The 21,031-nt window shown below is 38.8% G+C and overlaps 1 protein-coding gene across 10 annotated transcripts in view; it reads right to left on the bottom strand.

Moving 5' to 3' along the window:
* The window catches only part of KCTD3 (potassium channel tetramerization domain containing 3), a 72,774-nt gene that overhangs the window by 35,046 nt on the left and 16,697 nt on the right, over nucleotides 1–21,031 (bottom strand). For all 10 annotated transcript variants that reach the window (XM_055581879.1, XM_055581877.1, XM_055581878.1 and 7 more), the window contains 3 exons: nucleotides 20,850–20,990; nucleotides 20,316–20,406; nucleotides 6,000–6,190 (listed from right to left, as the gene is read on the bottom strand). In XM_055581879.1, coding sequence (XP_055437854.1) covers nucleotides 6,000–6,190; nucleotides 20,316–20,406; nucleotides 20,850–20,990 — 423 coding nt within the window. The remainder of the gene's footprint in view (nucleotides 1–5,999; nucleotides 6,191–20,315; nucleotides 20,407–20,849; nucleotides 20,991–21,031) is intronic.

Below are 21,031 nucleotides of genomic sequence, written 5' to 3'. Positions count from 1 at the left end.
AACAAAAATCACAATTGATCTCCTTTCTACATAATTACAAGTATATTATAATTTCAAAACATTTTAAGTTTTTTCCCTAAAGTTTTAAGGAGGACTTTTACTACCAGTCATGATGGATACATGACATCAGACTATTTCTCACTATAAACAACAATAACAAAAGACTGGCCAAAATACATGAGACAGCTGTTTTTAGACACTGGCCAACAGGCAGCAGGAGACTTGAAAGCCAGTAAATACACAAGATAAGCCCCATGATCAAACTGGCTTTCTGTATAAGCCTTCCTGACAACAGGGAAGTGAAACTCAAGGGAAAACCAAACGACAATTTTTCTCAACTGAGAAAGCTGAGATCAGAGGCCAGAGCTGTTGAGGAAGCTAGAATTTATGAATAAGATATAAGAAAGAAGGGAAACGCACCATGGTGGGTGTGGGGATGGCACAGAATTTTAGAGGGGTTTCCCTATGCCTTGGCTGAGGCCAGGCTGCACTGGGCTGGCCTAAGAATCCACAAGGAATAAAAACGAGGGGCTGCAGCAGGTCTGGGAGCTGAGTGGAGACAGCAGAGGTCACTTGCGGGGGAATTCAATAGTTCCAGCTCAGTACGTGTGAAGAGTCTCACTCTTCAGGCATTCTGTTAAGATTCCAAAATGACAATACTTAACACACCCTGAGTAGAAGCCATGCCCTAAAATAAAATATAAAGCTGAGAAAGACTAAAGCAAACAAACAACAAGCCTAGCAGAATAAACATCCTCTGGTAATTTAACTGCCTGCTGGAACAAAACTCACATCTTAAAAGAAGACAGCACTATTGAGACAGTAGGATACTGATCTAAACTGAAGGATGGGGAGAAAAGAAACTGGAAAAAAACTAGTGCTCCAATGGTCTCTGAAGTGAAGTGAAGTCGCTCAGTCCTGTCCGACTCTTTTCGACCCCATGGACTGTAGCCTGTCAGGCTCCTCCGTCCATGGGATTTTCCAGGCAAGAGTACTGGAGTGGATTGCCATTTCCTTCTCCAGGGGATCTTCCCCACCCAGGGATCGAACCTGGGTCTCCTGCGTTGCAGGCAGACACTTTACTGTCTGAGCCACCAGGGAAGCCCAATGGTCCCTAGGCAAATATAAAGTAGCCTAACATGAAACTGAATCTCAAAAAGAGGAAGAGAGAAGAGGGAATGAGGGAGGGATAACAGGGAAAGAGAAATGGATGAGGGGAAGTGGGGGAGGAAGACAGAAGCCTCCTTCCTCAATGGTGTCAACCAAAAATGTCTCCAGACATTCCCACAGGCCCGGAGGGACATTATCCCTGGTTGCAAACCACTAATCCAATCTACGTACAGATTAGATTAGATCTACGTAACCTAATCTATGGCAAATCAGTAATAGGATGACAATCTCATAAAAACAGGGTAATGGTTTTTAAAAGACATGTCTCAAAAGAAATAGTACAAATGGTCAATAAAGACATGAAAAGATGTTTAATACCATTAGTCATTAGGGAAATACAATTAAACCCAACATTAAGATCACTGTATGTCCACTAGAATGGCTCAAATTAAGATAATAAAAAAGTGTTGAAAAGGGTATGGAGCACCAGAACTCTCATACACTGCTATACAAATGTAAAATGATTTAACCACGTGCAAGACACTTGTACATTTTCTCATAACATTAAGCATACACTTTTCCTACATCCCAGAAATTCCACATCTAAATATTTAATTTATAAAATGTCCATTAAAAAAAAGTTCTACTTAAATGTTTATGGTAGCTTTATTCTTAGCATCCCCAAATTGAAAGTAAACCAAATGTCTATCAACAGATGAATAGATAAACAAATTCTGGCATATCAATTCAATGGAATACTACGCAGCAATAAAAAAGGATGCACCACTAAAACACTCAACAACATGGATGAATCTCAAAAGCATTATGCTGAATGAAAGAAGCCAGCACAAAAGAAGACATACTACATAATTTCACTCACATGAAATTACAGACAAAAGAAATGTAATCCATGCTGACAAAAAGCCTAAATGGCTGTGTAAACAGTGGGGTTTCTGCTGAACATCTGCTTTTCTTTCAAGAATCTGGAGTCTTGGTACAGGCTAAGCAGAGGGTACTTCAGTGCCTAGCCTCTAGTAATAAACTTGGGTACCAAGTCTCTAACGAACTTCCCTGAGACATCTCACAAGTTAGTCACAATTCACTGCTGGGGGATTTTTAAGCAAATACCATTGGAAGGGAACTCCTGAAAGCTTGTCCCTGGTTTCCACTGAACTTCTCCCAGATGCCACCATGGGTCTTTTGTCAATTCTGCTTTGCATGCTTTCACTATAAGACACCATGGCTCCAAGTATCTATGTGCTGAGTCCTCTGGGTCCTTCTAGCAAACCACTGAACCTGGGAATATCTTGAGGAACAGACACAGATATAGAGGAATGAAGCCCAAAGACTAAGCCCTGGGGCATGCCAACATTTTGAAATTTGGCAAATAAGGAAGAACTATCAAAAGGAACTGAGAAAAAACAAAGAGCGAGGATAAAAATCAATGAAGTGCTCTGGAAGCCGAAGGAAGAAAGTCTTCAAAAGGAAAAGAGTAATCAACTGTATCAGTGCCAGTTCTAATCAGATGAAGACTATGAACTAGATCCTAGGCTTTAGCAGAGTGCAGACCCGTGGGCAGCACTAACAGGAGTAGCTGCAGACAGCGCTTAGGGACATGATTAGAGCAACTTCAAATCATGAAGAGGAGACGAGGAAGACATAGAAACAAGACCAGATAAGGATAATGTAGGATTTCTGGGAAGCCTTTAAAGGTCCACCAGAGAGAGGTCACAAGTTAAGACTACTGTTCTGGGTGTGCACACATTTCTTTCTCCGAACTACATTTGGCTATTCAGGAGGGAAATGCCGATTTGGCCTGGGCTGTGGTTTCTTCAAGTAGGTAAGGCAAAGGGAGAGATGGAAGAAAATGGAGGCTCTATGCTAGAGTGACCGTAAACACAGAATCCAAGCCTGATGGCATGGGAAGCAGTGAGTCAAGATCCCAGGGAAGTTAAAGAATTTTTGAGTTAGAAAATTAGAGTTAGTAATTTCAGAGGAATGAAGGGGAGTAATCCAAAGGCAGCGGAGCACTACAGCAAGTGTAAGTCCAGATGGAATCAAATTCCAAATCTGGGCAGGTGCGGCGGTACGGGGATGGGGAGGATGGGGCACCGAGAGAGAAGGGAAGAGACACGGTCTAGAATAACGACTCCCCAAGCATGGTCTGGGAATCCTCATGGGGCTGTGGAAACCCTCGGAAGTCTCAAGTCAAGACTATTTTCACTGCCTTTAAAAATAAAAACCTCTCATTCTCTCAAGAATGTACAGACAAGGAGTTTTGCAGAGGCTACATGACATGAGGTCACCACCGAGACAACGGCACCTGCCCATGCATTCTTCTGTTCTCTAGAATGGTTTGTGGTGGCAGGCTGGGGCTACAACCAAGTTTCCCAAGACTAACTTAATTTGGCCTACATACGTCCACTATCTTTAATAGCTGTCTTCAGTTATAAGTGCTGTAATTATTTTAGAATACAAGTTTTCCTTGAGCCCACAAAGAAGCACAAGAAAAAGGTACACTTTGCTATTCTGCAATGTTCGTTTTTAAAATGTTATAAAAATCTTTCTACATTTTTAAATTTTACCTACAACTGTTAAATAATTTATTCTGAAACAAATTTATTTTTAATACATTTTTATTGTACTTACTTAACTTGCCTGCTCAATCCATATAAATCCAACAGAGCTGACAAAGATAAATATGACTAGCAGAGTTCTTTGATTCATGGAAAGAAAGACTCTAAAGAAACTGGACAAAACTGCATATAAAAATTTGAAATAACAACTTTCCCCCCAATTTATAGATGTTAATAACTTGCCTTATTGTGCCTAAGCAACAAAACCTTTTTGAACAGTATTATAAAGCCAGTTGTGGGTTCTTTCAAACCAAATACTCGAGAGTTTAAAGAAGTATTTTAAATGAAGATAGGAAAAACTTTTGAAAAGCAGTAATCTGTTACAGAACTTCAAACTAGAAATAAAAAAGTCACTGAACCATCCTTCTGGGTAAGGTACAGCACTGCTCTAGCAAGAGGAGGGCACACCATCGCTGGGAGACTAGGAAAGCCCAGACAGACGGCGATGCTGAATGCCTGCGAGATGAACGTCAGTAAAGGAAACCACAATGCTGGCCCTTTTCAATGACACAGTAAATCCTCAAATTAAAGACTGTCGCAGATAGTACTTTGTCTGCAGAACTGCATTTTTGTCTTACAAATACACAAATGTAGCTGCATCTCGTGTCCTGTTTCTCTTCCTCTAGTATCAGCCTCAACCAGTCATTAAAGATCTTTTACATGAATATTTGATTACAAATACACATGGCATTGGAATATCCAAAGTGTTGAAAACTTACAAATCTCCTGCTTTATCCTAGAACACCTGTGTTGATCTTTGCACTAACCATGCAAAGCAATGTTGGGTAAACACAGAGCACACCTCAGCACGAACCAGAGGAGTGCCAGTAAGCTATCCTGTAGTGATTAAATCCTTCTCTGCCACATTTTCAAGGAAAGAAAACAGTTTAACTTAAGAATTTCCTAGATGAAGCAACCTGCGTTAAGAATTTTTACTGACTGAGTCTCAATTTTGAGGGTATGTCTGCTTAACGTTCTGTGTGACTGAGTCCTCCTGTGTCGAGAAGCACCTTCCCAACTGCTGGGGCTGAGAGGAAACCAGCTGCTGCTTTCACACAGGACCATTTTCACCGGACAGATGACTTACAACTATGTAATTCAGTTTGGGGTAACTGGTAGACTTCCCCCAAAAAGTGGAACTGAGCAAATCTGTTATTTCAGTGACACAAGCTCAATGCTTCAAGTGAACATCAGGAATCTGGAAAATGTTTTCTGCCATGGTAAGTATGAAAACTTCCTAACATTCTGGAGTTCACAGATGTGATCAGTGGTTATAGTAATAAATGTGATTTTTTTAAATGTACTGTACAATGAAAGGTATCAATATTTTGAAGATTTTACATGACTCAGTACACCAACACTTCACAAATGACCAATGTATGATGTTATACAAAATTATATAAGGACAAAAAGACCCATTCAAAGTACAAAACAGACTGATTTTAATTTAACACAGTATGATCTATATGAACAGAGTTCATCAATATGATTTCAAAATTTGGGGACAGGAGCAAACAATATCCGCAATTATCTAAAAAGACTGTATAAAAATGTTTTTTCCAACTATATATCTGTGTGAGGCCAAACTCTTCACCAAGTTCAACCAGAATAACAAATCACACACAGGAAACTGAATGCAGAAATAGGTATCAGAATTCAATTAAACATAAAGGAGGTTTACAAAACAGGACACCACTGCTACTCTTCCCATTTTGGAGACAGTTATTTTTTACTAAAATTATTCATGTTACCATGTAATGGGTTTTTATCATTATTTTTTAAATTAAGTTATCAGAATTGCAGTATTAACTCCTATTATGGTAAACAGCAATAGATATAACCTATACAAACAAAAACAATTAACAATCCTGAATGACTTAGGAAAGTAAAGAAGATTTAGAGGAGATTGAAAAGCTTGAGAACTTCGGGTCTAGAAGCAACAAGTGGGGAGGACGAAGAAAGTTATTTGCCCCACCTTCAGACCAGTGCTATGAAAGAGGTGGAGAGAATGCAGCCACCACTAAATAGGATTCAGGAAGGGCACATTCTTACGGAGCAGTCCAGTCGGGTTTTGTGCCTCTTTACCAGACCATTCCTCACACATCGAGCAGTCTTACTGTTACTGGACACCAAACAGAAGATGCACTAGCTCTAGCTAACTAATAACTAGTCCAAGTTAATTTCGATATTTATGAGCAATCCCTCTTAAACTTCAGAATATCACATGCAACAGCATAAACAACATTTTCCTACCAATTTCGCTTCCACTTCCTCCGTCTTGGACACTCCATAAGATGATGCTACTCTCTGAGGCAACAGCCACCATTTTGTCCTTGTCTCCGTGTGGACCCCCGACCACTTTTGCATTTAAAGCTACTCGTTCAATAGTCCAATCCAAATATGGGCTTGTAAACACTTGTTGCCATCCTGATGATTCTTTGATTCTGTTGAATATAAACAGACAACATAAGTAAGACTCAGCAGTACTTAGCAAAGAGAACATGAATGAATGTACCAAAATAAATGTAATCACAGCTATTTATCTATGTATTTACTAAAAAATAAAATACACATAACCACTTAAAAACAGACTAAAGGTCTATACTCCTCCAAAGAATAATTTAGCAAAGTTCTCCAAACTATAAAGACTTAGAAACTTAAAAAAAAAAAAACAAACCGGTAGTATCTTTGTACATTTTACACAAAAAAGTGGTACTTTGTCATTATTTGTGAATAGAAAGTCAACAAAAATCAGTTTCAGGAGAATTAATATTCCTATCAGTTACTAATCAGTTATTAAGTTATTATGATTAACTGAGAATCATTTCTGGATACTTCAGATGATAGTTTATTACGACAAACTAAGATAAAGGAGTGATCTGGTATGTGATAGCTTGGCATAATCAAATCAGTGAAATATGACCTTTGGGAACCACTCACCGAGGACTGGATTTTAATGAAAATGAAATGAAAAAAATGAAAAAAAAATCTCATGAGCCTATTCCTTATCCATAAGTAAAGGTGTCTTATCATGATTTAGATTTAGTTGACTGAATAAAAATGCTTTAATATATAATTGTTGATAAACATATTTGTAAATTTTTAATAACTTTTGCTGTCCTAACTGAATTGAAGTCTTTCAGACACGCATTATTTTGCAGGGCTACACTTTAAGCCTTCAAACATTTAAAAACTACACAGTTAAGCAATCATGACAATAAACAACCTGAACTTTAATGATGGAATATTTATTTTTAAAGTTACACAAAACAAGTGACAGAAATAAAATTGTAAAGAATCTCTTTGCCTTACCCAAAGACAATAAATATGAGTATGTGCTCCTTTAAACACTACTTCCTGATATAAAAGCACAAAAATCAAACTTAAGTATTCATAAATGATGACCAACAACCTATATAAAAACACTTTAGCTTTATTTTTGTTTAAAATGTATGCAAAATACAGCTATAATCCACAGAAATATGCAATTCAACCTTATTAATTCCAAGAATTAATGATTTCCTTAAACTTAAAGGCAATATATAGAAAAATCTCACATGGTTTTCCTAGGCAATACATGATCTGTAATTACCCACTTCAGCCACTAGGTGGGATTCATGTGTCAAAATACAAAAATCAAAATAATTATCCAATAAACCCTTAATACTGACAAAACACTGAGAAATTAAACCTAGATGCTCTTAAGGACTGGCAGACTGGACACAAAGCAGGCACTGCCAGCGCTTCAAGAATAAAAACAATATGCCAATACGTGCATGCAGACACACTAGGCACTAGGCTCACCTTCAAAAAAGGGAGGCTGTACTGACTTAATGAGGTGAATGGTGTAATCTTATGACCACTAATAAAACAATAAAACTAAATATGATCTAATCTTTTACAAAAACTACTTCTAAGTCATTTTTCTCTGGAGAAATTAGGGTATTGTAAAACAAAAAGATGACAACAGTAAAAGAATCAGGACGGCACATTTGAGAGTTGACTCATTGGAAAAGACTCTGATCCTGGGAGGGATTGGGGGCAGGAGGAGAAGGGGACGACAGAGGATGAAATGGCTGGATGGCATCACCGACTCGATGGACGTGAGTTTAAGTGAACTCCGGGAGTTGGTGATGGACAGGGAGGCCTGGCGTGCTGCGATTCATGGGGTCGCAAAGAGTCGGACATGACTGAGCGACTCATCTGATCTGATAACAATTACATAATTTAACTCAATGAGGTATGTGCATTTACTACTTTTTAAGTTAAAATTAACTACAAAGAAGCAATATTTGCTTTACATTTTTCCATACACATAAATATACAATTTTAAATGTGTAAAAACACAGAATAAGCTCTGATATTCCAACAACCCACCTCTTTATTCCTGCATAATTAAACAACACTCTGAAATCGCGACAGCTATGCAAAGACTATGGTTAACTTTCAAATTAAGATCATGAAAGATATAGTGGAGGGTATATGCTCTCAAATTTTTGAAACTTGCTGTAAATATACTTTAACTATATTGTATGAGAATTGATAAATATGTCAAAAGAACATAAGAGTCTAAAATGACAATACGAGCACGTTATTATTGTCTAACATGTTATTAGACACTAAGTCGTGTCCGAATCTTTTGCGACCACATGGCCTATAGCCTGCTAGGCTCCTCTGTCCATGAGATTTCCCAGGCAGGAATTCTGGAATGAATTGCCATTTCCTTCTCCAGGGTATCTTCCTGATCCAGGGATCGTACCCATGTCTCCTGCACTGGCAGGCAGATTCTTTATCACTGAGCCAGCAGGAAAGTCCAATAAAAACATATGTACAGATAATTACCTTAAATGTAAATGGACTAAATGCTTCAACCAAATGGCATAGACTCCCAGAATGGATTAAAAAAAAAAAAAGACCTATATATATGTGTGCTGTTTATAAGAGTTCCACTTCGTATCCAGTGACACAAACAGACTGAAAGTGAAATGGAAAAGGGTTTTCAATGAAAATGGCAATCAAAAGAAAGCTGCAGAGTAGTACTCATATCAGACAAAATAGACTAAAATAAAGACTGTTACAAGAGATAAAGAAGGACACTACATAATGAACAAAGGATCAAACCAAGAAGATACAAGTGTAAATATATATGCACCCAATATAGGAGCAACTCAATAAATAAAGCAAATGTTAACAGCCATGAAAGGAGAAATTAACAGTAACACAGTAATAGGAAAACTTTACCACCCCAACTGTATCAATGGACAGGTCATCAGACAGAAAATTAGTAAGGAAACACAGGTCTTACATGACACATTAGATCATTAGACTAGATGTTCTTTAAAAGATATTTATAGAACACTCCATCCAAAAGCAGCAGAATACACATTTTTCTCAAGTGCACATAGAAGATTTTCCAGGACAGATCACAAGCAGGCCATAAAGAAAGCTTTGGTAAATTTAAGGAAATTTAAATCCTATCAAGCATCATTTTGACCAATGCTATGAGATTAGAAATTAATTACAAACAAAAAGCTGTTAAAAAAAAATAGAGGCTAAATGAATCACTGAAGAAATCAAAGAGGAAATCAAAACGTACCTAGAAACGAATGATAACAAAAACACAACAATCTGAAACCTACAGGACACAGAAAAGCACTTTTAAGAGAGAAGCTTCCAGCAATACAATCTTACCTCAGAAAACAAGAAAATCTCAAATACACACCATAACCTTACACCTAAACAACTAAAGAAAGAAGAAAACAAAACCCAAAATTACTGGAAGAAAAGAAATCATAAATATCAGCAGAAATGAATGAAACAGAGACAAAACAATAGAAAGGATCAATGAAACTAAAAGCTGATTCTTTGAGAAGATAAAATTGATAAACCTTTAGCCAGACTCAAGCAAAAAAGAGAGCTCAAATGGATAAAATGAGAAATGAAAATGTTACAAGGGACTGCACAGAAATACAAAGGATAATGGACTACCAGAAGCAACTATATGCCAATAAAACTAGAAGAAATGTTTAAGTTCTTAGAAAGGCACCACCTTCCAAGGCTAAACCAGAAAGAAATGAAAAATATGAACAGACCAATCACAAACACTGAAACTGAAATTTAAAAACTTCCAACAAACAAAAGTCCAGGACCAGATGGCTTCACAGGTAAATTCTATCAAACATTTAGAGAAAAGTTATTACGTTATTACCAATCTGTCTAAAATCATTCCCAAAAACTGCAGAGAAAGGAATACTCACAAACACATTCTATGGGGCCACCATCACCCTAATACTAAAACCAGACAAAAGTAACACACAAAAAGAAAATTACAAAGCAGTATCACGAATGATGAAACCAGGCTTCAACAGTCTGTGAACCGTGAACTTCCAGATGTTCAAGCTGGATTTAGAAAAGGCAGAGGAACCAGATATCAAATTGCCAACATCTGCTGGATCATCAAAAAAGCAAGCGAGTTCCAGAAAAACACCTACTTCTGCTTTATTGACTATGCCAAAGCCTTTGACTGTGTGGATCACAAAAAATTGTGGAAAATTCTTAAACAGATGGGAATACCAGACCACCTTAACTGCCTCCTGAGAAATCTGTATGAGAAATTGTCAAGATGGAACAATTAGAACCAGACATGAAACAACAGACTGGTTCCAAATTAGGAAAGGAGCATGTCAAGGCTGTATATTGTCACCCTGCTTATTTAACTTATATGCAGAGTACATCATGAAAAACTCTGGGCTGGATGAAGCACAAGCTGGAATCAAGATTGCCAGGGGAAATAACAATATGTCAGATACACAGATGATACCACCCTTATGGCAGAAAGTGAAGAACTAAAGAGCTCCTTGATGAAAGTGAAAGAGGAGAGTGAAAAAGTTCTCTTAAAACTCAACATTGAAAAAACTAAGATCATGTCATCCAGTCCCATCACTTCATGGCAAATAGATGGGGAAACAATGGAAATAGTGATACACTTCATTTTTTGGGGTTCCAGAATCACTGCAGATGATGACTGCAGCCATGAAATTAAAAGACACTTGTTCCTTGGAAGGAAAGTTATGACCAACCTAGACAGCATATTAAAAAGCAGAGACAACACTTTGCAACAAAGGTCCATCTGGTCAAAGCTATGGTTTTTCGAGTGGTCATGTATGGATGTGAGAGTTGGACTATAAAGAAAGCTGAGCACCAAAGAATTGATGCTTTGAACTGTGGTGTTGGAGAAGACTCTTGAGAGTCCCTTGGCCTGCAAGGAGATCCAACCAGGCAATCCTTAAAGGAAATCAGTCCTAAATATTCATTGGAAGGACTGATGTTGAAGCTGAAACTCCAATACTTTGGCCACCTGATATGAACTGACTCCTTGGAAAAGACCCTGATGCTGGGAAAGACTGAGGGTGAGAGGAGAAGGGGACGACAGAGGATGAGATTGGTTGGATGGCATCACTGACTAGATGGAAATGAGTTTGAGCAAGCTCCAGGAGTTGGTGATGGTCAGGGAGAAAAGACAGTCTCTTTAATAAATGGTGCTGGGAAAACTAGACAGTTACCTACAACAGAATGAAATTAGAACATTTTCTAGTATCACAAACAAACTCAAAATGGATCGGGCTTCCTTGGTGGCTTACTGGTAAAGAATCCGCCTGCCAATGCAGGAGACACAGATTTGATCCTTGATCCGGGAAGACCCCACATGGCGCAGAACAACTTGGTCTATGTGTCCCAACTGTTGAGCCTGTGCGCTAGAGCCCGGGAGCTATAACTACTACTGAGTCCACATGCTACAGCTACTGAAGCCCACATGCCCTGTAGACTACTCTCTGCAACAAAGAGATGCCACCACAGTGAGAAGCCTGTGCACTGAAGCTAGAGAGTAGGCCCCACTTGCAGCAACTAGAGAAAAGTCTGTACAGCAACGAAGACCCATCACGGTCATAAATAAATACATAAAATTATAAAAAATAAACTCAAAATGGATTAAAAACCTAAATGTAAGACCAGATCCTATGAAAGTCTTAGATGAAAACATAGGCAGTATACTGTGATATGCATTGCAGCAAGATCTTTTTTGAATCACCTCCTACAGCAATTAAAAAGCAATACATGGGACCTGTCTGTGTGTGTTAGTCGCTCAGTCATGTCCTACTCTTTGGGACCCCAAGGACTGCAGCCTGCCAGGCTTCTCTATCCATGAAATTCTCCAGGAAAGAATACTGGGGTGGTTTGACATTTCCTTCTCCAGGAGATCTTCCCGACCCAGGTATAGAACCAGAGTTGCAGCATTTCAGGCAGATTTTACACCATCTGAGCCACAGGGAAGCCAAATTAAACTTAAAAGCTTTTGCACAGCAATGGAAACCATCCACAAAACAAAAAACCCCACAGAATGAGAGAATATATGCAAACAAAGACATTGATAAGGGATTAATCTCCACATATACAAACAACTCATGTAGCTCAATATTAAAAAAAAAGCAATCAAAAAATGGGTGGGTGGTCTAAACAAACATTTCTCCAAAGAGACACACAGATGACCAAGAGACCCGTGAAAAGAGGCTCAACATCATTAATTACTAGAGAAATGCAAAAACTACAATGAGTTATCACCTCACACTAGTCAGAATAGCCATCATCAAAAAATCTACAAACAATAAATGCTGGAGAAGATGTGGAAAAAAGGGAACTCTCCTACATTTGTTGGTGGGAATATAAATTGGTATATTGCACAGAGAACAGTATGGAGATTCCTTAAAAACCTAAATGTCGTACTACCATAGGATTCACCAATTCCACGTCTAGGCATGTATCTGAAGAAAACCATACTTTGAAAAGATATATCCACCTCAATGTTCATTTGCAGCAGATGTGGTACATATATAGAATGGAATATTACTCGGGCATTAAAAAAAATGAAATAAGGCCAGTAGCAGCAACACAGATGTACCTAGAGATAATCATACTAACTGAAGTAAAACAAAGACAAATATCATATATCACATATATAGAATTTTTAAAAAAAGATACAAACAAACTCATTACAAAACAGAAACAGACTCACAGACTTTGAAAACAAACTTATGGTTACCAAAGGGGAAATGCAGGGTGCAGAGATAAATTAGGAGTTTAACATATACACACTGCTACATATAAAATAGATAATTAACAAGGATCTACTGTAAAGCACAGGGAAATCTACTCAGTATTCTGCAAAGACCTACATGTGAAAAGAATCTAAAAAAGAATGGATATATGTATATTTATGACTGAATCACTTTGCCATACACCTAAATCTAACACAACATTGTAAATCAACTGTATACTCCAGTTTAAAACTCATAAAAGTCCTTCCTCGATGGCTTCCCAGGTGGCTCAGATGGTAGAGTGTCTGCCTGCAATGTGGGAGACCTCGGTGATCCCTGGGATGGGAAGATCCCTTGGAGAAGGGAATGGCTACCCACTCCAGGATTCTTGCCTGGAAAATTCCATGGACTGAGGAGTCCGGTAGGCTACAGTCCGTGGGGTCGCAAACAGTTGGACACGACTGAGCAACTTCACTTTCACTTTCTTCCCTGTCTCGATAGGAGCCTTATAGCAACTAAAATCCACACTGGAAGAGTAATATTTGCCTCCAAGTTCACGTCTGTCCTTTCTATCTGAACTATGAAACTCCTCACCAAGTGTGCTAGGCAGAATAATGGCTCCCCAAACATGTCCTCATCTAAATTCCTGAAAATGGTAAAAGTGTTATCTTACATGGCAAAGGGGCTTTGCAGATGTGATTAAGTTAAAGAGATGGAGGGACTATCCAGGTGCCTAGAATGTAATACTGAGGTCCTCATAAGCAGAGGTAGACGAGTGGGGGACAAGGAAGAGATCTGAAGATGCTGCACTGCTGGTTTTGAAATGTAAAAAAGGAAACGTGATTAAAGGCCTCAGATGGCCTTTAGAAGTTGGGAAGGACAAAGAAACTTGCTGGAGCCTCCAGAAGGAACACAGACCTGCCAATATCTTGACTTTAGCTCAGCAAGATCCAATTTGGAGTTTTCTGAACTCCAGAACCAAGTGATGAAAAATTGTATTGTTTTTTCATACTAAATGTATGGTAATTTGTTATAGCAGCAGGAAGAAACTAATACACCAAGGCACCTACATTATTTTCATTTTATACTCCTCCTCAGCCAAAACTTCGTTGTTCAGTTAATTTGTTAGTTGCTTCCACACCACTCCACTCCCTTAGGAGGAGAAACCACAAAGTGAGGAGGGGTAGCTCTCAGACTGAGCCCAGCCCACTGCCCGTCCCACGGAATCAAAGAATTACTAATGTTGTCAAAACTAACACTACTCACTTATACCAGAGACCAGGAACACGGTGTTTATTCTGATGCATTCTCAGGAATCTACTATGTGCCCGAGACATGAGAAGCACTGGGATGGAGAGAGTTGAGAATTCTGTCATTTCTTTCCCCAGGATGATCTAGGGAATTTCTCCAACTTGGTTTCCTCATTAGTAAAATAGGGATGATGAGATTCATGCCACAGGTTGTTGTGATAATTAAATGAGAACATGTATACAAGAGACTTCAGGGTTATATGCCTGGCATAAAATAACAGCTGAATAAGTTCCTAACTGGAAAGTCCAATTCATTTCTCAATATTCAGAAGCTATTTTTATGGAACTGGATGTTTTCCCAATATTTAATAATCAGGAGCCTCTAGAGTTGAGTCATCTTATTTTGAAGAGCTCTCCCTTCTTCCCACATTTCCCCATTCCTTTTCCAACTCCCAAATACATAATTTCTGCTCAGTGCTGAAATGTTTTGCCAAACCAGACTCAGTCAGATTTCCCTTTGCCTATTTTTCTTCAAGAGATGGACTCCAGACAGAAAAAGGGTTCTAGAGGTTGTTAAGGAGACTCTGCAACTAAAAACACAAATGTGGTTTGGGGAGGGTACCACAGGAAGGCAGAAATACAAGCACACAATGATTCTTTCCTAAAGGTCCAGGTGGAGGAGCTACGTGTGTTAGGCAACATGTGTTGCCTAAGTTCTTTTTTTTTTTTAACACTATATATCAGCACAAAATCCCTCATTGCTTGTTTTCTACTGGACTTTTCTCAATATAACTTTCACTGTTTCCTTTCCAACACCTCACTACCAGGCTAATCAGAAAGGAAGCTGATTCTACCTCTCAAAGGTTAAATTATGAAGCCAAACACATACACAAGTTTTTCTCTTTAACACATAAGAATATTTCATCTTATTTCTCTTCCATCTAACACAACACACAAAAATCCTCCAATCTCCTATTTCAAATTCTCACCAGCTAATGAAAGGAATGATTAAGAAGATCCACACACAAATAGGCCTATGGAACAGGTTTAAGAGCCCAGAAATAAGTCCAAGCATATATAGTCAACTAATGTTTGATAAGGTAGCCAAGAATACTAAATGAAGAAAAGGGAGCTTCTTCAATAAATGGTACCTGGAAAATTGGATATTTAAACAGAAAAGAATTAAATTTGACCCTTACTGGCTTCCCTAGCGGCTCAGATAGTATAGAATCTGCAATGTAAGTGATGCAGGTTCAATCCCCAGGTCAGAAGTTCCCCTGGAGAAGGGAATGGTAAACCACTCCAGTATTCTTGCCTGGGAAATCCTATGGACAGAGAAGCCTGGCAGGCTACAGTTCATGGGGTCGCAAAAAGTCAGACACAACTAAGTGACTAACACTTTCACTTTCACTTTATACTACTCACTAAAATAAACTCAAAATTGATTGAAGACCTAAAACCATGAGGCTCCTAGAAGAAAACATAGGGAAAAAGCTCCTTGACATGAGTCATGATAATGACTGTTTTCAAAATCACACATAAAGCACATAAAATCAGAAATAAACAAATGGGACTAGATCACAGTAAAAAGCATCTGCACAGAAAAAGAAACTATCAAAGTGAAAAAAGCAACCAATGGAATAGGAAAAAATATTTGCAAACCATATATCTGATAAGGTGTCAATATGCAAATATATAAAGAACTCAAACAACTCAACAGCAAAAAAACAAATAATCCAACTAAAAAATGGGCCAAAGACTTGAATAGACATTTTCCCAAAGAAGATATAGAAACAGCCAATGTACAAGAAAAGATCCTCTGCATCAATTGTCAATAGGGAAATGCAAATTACAACCACAGTAAGGTATCACTTCATACCTGTTGCAATGGCCATCATGAAAAGACAAGAGATGGATACATGTATGCATGGCTGAATCTCTTTGCTGTCCACGCGAAACTATCACAACATTGTCAATTAGCTGTATTTCAAAACAAAATAAAAATTCTGAAAAAACGACAATAAATGCTGGTGTGGAAGTGGAGAAAAGGGAAACTTTGTCACTGTTGGAGGGACTGTAAATTGGTATAGCCACTATGGAAAACAATATGGTGTTTGCTCAAAAAAATTAAGTACAAACCTACCCTATGATAATGCAATTTCAATTCTGGGAATATATTCAAAGAAAACAGAAACACTAGCTTGAAAAGTTCTGCACTCCCATGCTCACAGCAGCATCAATAGCCAAGTGTCCAACAATAGGGGGGAAAAAGTTTGAAATTAGATGCAAGTATACCCTTATGGCAGAAAGTGAAGAGGAACTAAAAAGCCTCTTGATTAAAGTGAAAGAGGAGAGTGAAAAAGTTGGCTTAAAGCTCAACATTCAGAAAACTAAGATCATGGCATCTGGTCCCATCACTTTATGGCAAATAGATGGGAAAACAGTGGAAACAGTGTCAGACTTTATTTTTGGGGGCTCCAAAATCACTGCAGATAGTGACTGCAGCCATGAAATTAAAAGACGCTTATTCCTTGGAAGAAAAGTTATGACCGACCTAGATAGCACATTGAAAAGCAGAGACATTACTTTGCCAACAAAGGTCCATCTAGTCAAGGCTATGGTTTTTCCAGTGGTCATGTATGGATGTGAGAGTTGGACTGTGAAGACAGCTGAGTGCCGAAGAATTGATGCTTTTGAACTGTGGTGTTGGAGAAGACTCTTGAGAGTCCCTTGGACTGCAAGGAGATCCAACCAGTCCATTCTAAAGGAGATCAGCCCTGGGATTTCTTTGGAGAGAATGATGCTGAAGCTGAAACTCCAGTACTTTGGCCACCTCATGCGAAGAGTTGACTCATTGGAAAAGACTCTGATGCTGGGAGGGATTGGGGGCAGGAGGAAAAGGGGACGACAGAGGATGAGATGCCTGGATGGCATCACCAACTCGATGGATGTGAGTTTGAGTAAACTCCGGGAGTTGGTGATGGACAGGGAGGCCTGGCGTGCTGCGATTCATGGGGTCGCAAAGAGTCGGACACGACTGAGCGACTGAACTGAACTGAACTGATATAAAAATAAATATAAAGCAAGATGAAGGTTTTCAAATTCAATGAGAAAGGATGGTTTATGTAATAAGCAGAACATAATTAGCCACTAGTGTGGAAGAAAATAGATTCCCAAATCTATTATCTTATACAAAAAGTAAATTTTACATGCATTAAAACTCTAAAGTGGAGGGCTTCCCTGGTGGCTTGGTGGTAAAGAACCCCCTGGCCCAAGCAGGAGAAATAGATTTGATCGCTGATTTGGGAAGATCTCACACAGAATGGAGCAATTAAGCCCCTGTGCCACAACTAGTAAGCCCATGGGCTGCAGCCACGGAAGCCTGCTCAGCCTGGAGCCTGGGTTCTGAAGCAAGAGAAGCCACTGGCATGGAGAAGTCAGTGCGCCACAAGCAGGGAGCAGCCCGCACTCACCACAGTTAGAGAAAAGCAAGCACAGGAATGAAGACCCAGCACAGCCCAGATAAATAAACAAACACAGTTATATTTTTAAAAATCTAAAGAAGAATATAAATTCCAAAAGGGTAATAATCTACAAATACTCTTTCAATAATTCAAGTAACGTGGTAAACTGAGCAAGAAAAAAAATATAAAAGTGAAGCATGACAATGCAGACAAAATGCCCAAAGAACTATGGACAGAGGTTTGTAATGCTGTATAGGAGGCAAGGACCAAAGCCATCCCTAAGAGCAAGAAAAGCAAGAAGGCAAAGCGGTTGTCTGAGGAGGCTTACAAATACTAAGGAAAGAAAAGAAGGGAAAGGCAAGGGAGAAGCATAAAGATATACCCAACTGAATGCAGAGTTACAGAGAATAGCAAGAAGAGATAAGGCCTTCTTGACTGAACAATGAAAAGAAATAGAGGAAAACAATAGAAGGGGAAAGACTAGAGATCTCTTCAAGAAAACTGGAGGTATCCAGAGAACATTTCATACAAGGATGGGCGTGATAAAGGACAGAAACAGTAAGGACCTAAGAGAAGCAGAAGAAATTAAGAAGAGGTGGCAATACATAGAACTACACAGAACAGTCTTAATGACTTGGACAATCACAATGGTGTGGTAACTCACCCAGCGGCAGACATCCTGGAACATGAAGTCAAGTGGCTCTTAGGAAGAATTACCACAAAGCACCAAGTGCAGGCGACAGAATTCCAGCTGAGCTATTTAAAATCCTAAGAGACGATGCTGTTAAAGTGCTGCACTCAATGCCAGCGTATTTGGAAAACTCCGCATGACCACAGGACTAGCAAAGGTCAGTTTTCATTCCAGTCCCATAGAAGGGAAATGTCAAAGAATGTTGAAAACTACCATACAATTGCACTCACTCCATATGCTAGCATTTTGAGCTCATTATGCTCAAAATCCTTCAAGCTAGTCTTCAGCAGTACAAGAATTGAGAAATTTCAGATGTACAAGCTGGATTTAGAGAAGGCAGAGGAACCAGAAATCAAATTGCCAATATTTGTTGGATCAGAGAGAAAACTAGCAAACTCCAAAAAATACCTACTGCTTCACTGACTACTTGGAAGCCTCTAACTGTGTGGATAAAAAAAAACTGTGGAAAATTCTTAAAGAGTTGGGAATATTAGACAACCTTACCTTTCCCCTGAGAAACCTGTGTATGGGTCCAGAAGCAACAGAACTGGACATGGAACAACGGACTGGTTCCAAACTGGGAAAGGAGTGCATCAAGGCCATATAATGTCATACTGTGTATTTAACTTCTATGCAGAGCACATTGTGTGAAATACCAGACTGGAATCAAGATTGCCAGGAGAAATACCAACAACCTCTGCAGATATGCAGATGATCCCACTTCAGTGGCAGAAAGTGAAGAGTAACTAAGGAGCATCTTGATGAAGGTGAAAGAGGACAGTGAAAAAGCTTAAAACTCAACATTCAAAAAACTAACATCATGGCATCTGGTCCCATCACTTCATGGCAAATAGAAGGGGGAAAAGTGAAAATATGGGCAGATTCTCTTCGTCCGGGTTCCGAAATGACTGAGAACTGTGACTGCAGCCATGAGATTAAAAGATGTTTGCTCCTTGGAAGGAAAGCGATGACAAACCTAGACAGCATATTAAAAAGCAGAGACATCACTCTGCCGACAAAGGTCCATTTAATCCAAGGTATGGTTTTTCCAGTAGTCATGTACGGATTTGAGAGTTGGACCGTAAAGAAAGCTGAGCACCAAAGAATTGATGCTTTTGAACCATGGTGTTGGAGAAGACTATTGAGAGTCCCTTGGTCTGCAAGGAGATCAAACCAGTCAATCCTAAAGGAAATCAGTCCTAAATATTCATTGGAAGGATTGATGCTGAAGCTCCAATACTTTGGTCACCTGATGTGAAGAACTGACTCATTGGAAAAGACCCTGATGCTGGGAAAGACTGAAGGAAGGAGAAGGGGATGACAGAATATGAGACGGTTGGATGTTATCACCAACTCATGAGTTTGAGCAATCTCCGGGAGCTGGTAATGGACAGGGAAGCCTGGCATGCTGCAGTCCATGGGGTTGCAAAGAGTAGTACACGACTTGGTGACTGAACACCACCACCGTTCCCCTGTCATCAACAATTCTCACTTCATACAGTAATTCTGAACTAAGAATCCTACCTTTCAGCCAAATAAAAAAGAGAAATCCCTAGTATATACTTTTCCTTGTTCCCGCTGGTTTCTGAGAATGCAAGAAGTAGATAAAACAAAACTACCTTGCACATTAGATACTAAACTACATCACTTCTGTTCACAATGGTCCTGCTTAACTACCTCACTCCCAAGTGTACAGTACTCATGACCAATGTAGAATCTTATTCTTCTCTAAGAGTACAATATTTAATCATTACAGACAAGCCTGCCTCATTTAACACAACAGTTAAATGACTTGGAAGCTGGATACACTAAGCAAGAAGGTGTAACTTTAATATATCTCATTTATTTCACAGTTTATACTGTATGGGCAATATTTAAATATACTGAGGCTATCAGTATTTATGAAATTAGTTGTAAAAATAAAAGTAACCTGAATTTAATCAGGAGGCAAAATCAGAAGGAAAAAAAATCTGATGACTAAAATTAAGCTCTTAAATCTATAAGCATAAAATTGCAGCTATTAAAAAATACTCCCCAAAGTAAAAAGCAAACCGTTATTAATTATATAATACCTGTAACACACAGCAAAATGGGCATACGCAGCTACGATCCAGTTGTGGTGGCCAGCTACTATTAGCACCTTTCGTGGATCCACAGGAAATCCTGTTGACATTAGAAAAAGAAATGTTTTTTGTGTTCTAAAAAAGGGGTTTGCAAACTATGGCCAAGAGGCCAATTTCAGTCCTCTGCCTATTTTGAGAAAGAAAGCTTTGTTGGAACACAGCCAAGCACATCTGTCCACACATCAAAGCTGCTTGTGCGCTACAAAGAGAAAGGAGCAGTTCCAACAGAGACCTTCAGGCTCATGAAACCCACTATGTCCATCATCTGGCCCAGAAAAAGTTTGTCAACCTCTATTCTAAAGGTTTACAGCAAACAGAAAATCACAAGCTTTTTAAATAAAAATATTAGGTGAGACTTTTCAAGATATAAACGGGAGATCGAAAGAGATACAGCAAAAGCTACAACTTTAAAAATAATTACTCAATATCTAGAGCTAAAAATGTACCTACTTTGCTTTTTTTATTTATGTAAGCTATGCTTACCTAGCCTAACAGTTTCTTCTCCAGTTCCAGAAAGAACAGGCTGAGTACCATTTCCTCGAGCTTCACCTTCTGTAAAATTTAGTCCATTTCTAGAATCAGCTGAGGATCTAGTAGTGTTGTTTATTTTACGACTAGGAATACCTATGAAAGCAAAGAAGATAAATTGTTTTAAGTTCACCTAC

Source organism: Bubalus kerabau, chromosome 5, assembly GCF_029407905.1.
Source record: "Bubalus kerabau isolate K-KA32 ecotype Philippines breed swamp buffalo chromosome 5, PCC_UOA_SB_1v2, whole genome shotgun sequence".
Lineage (NCBI taxonomy): Eukaryota > Metazoa > Chordata > Mammalia > Artiodactyla > Bovidae > Bubalus > Bubalus kerabau.
The sequence above is the reverse complement of the archived record's forward strand: the minus strand, read 5'-3'. Positions and strand labels throughout refer to the sequence as shown.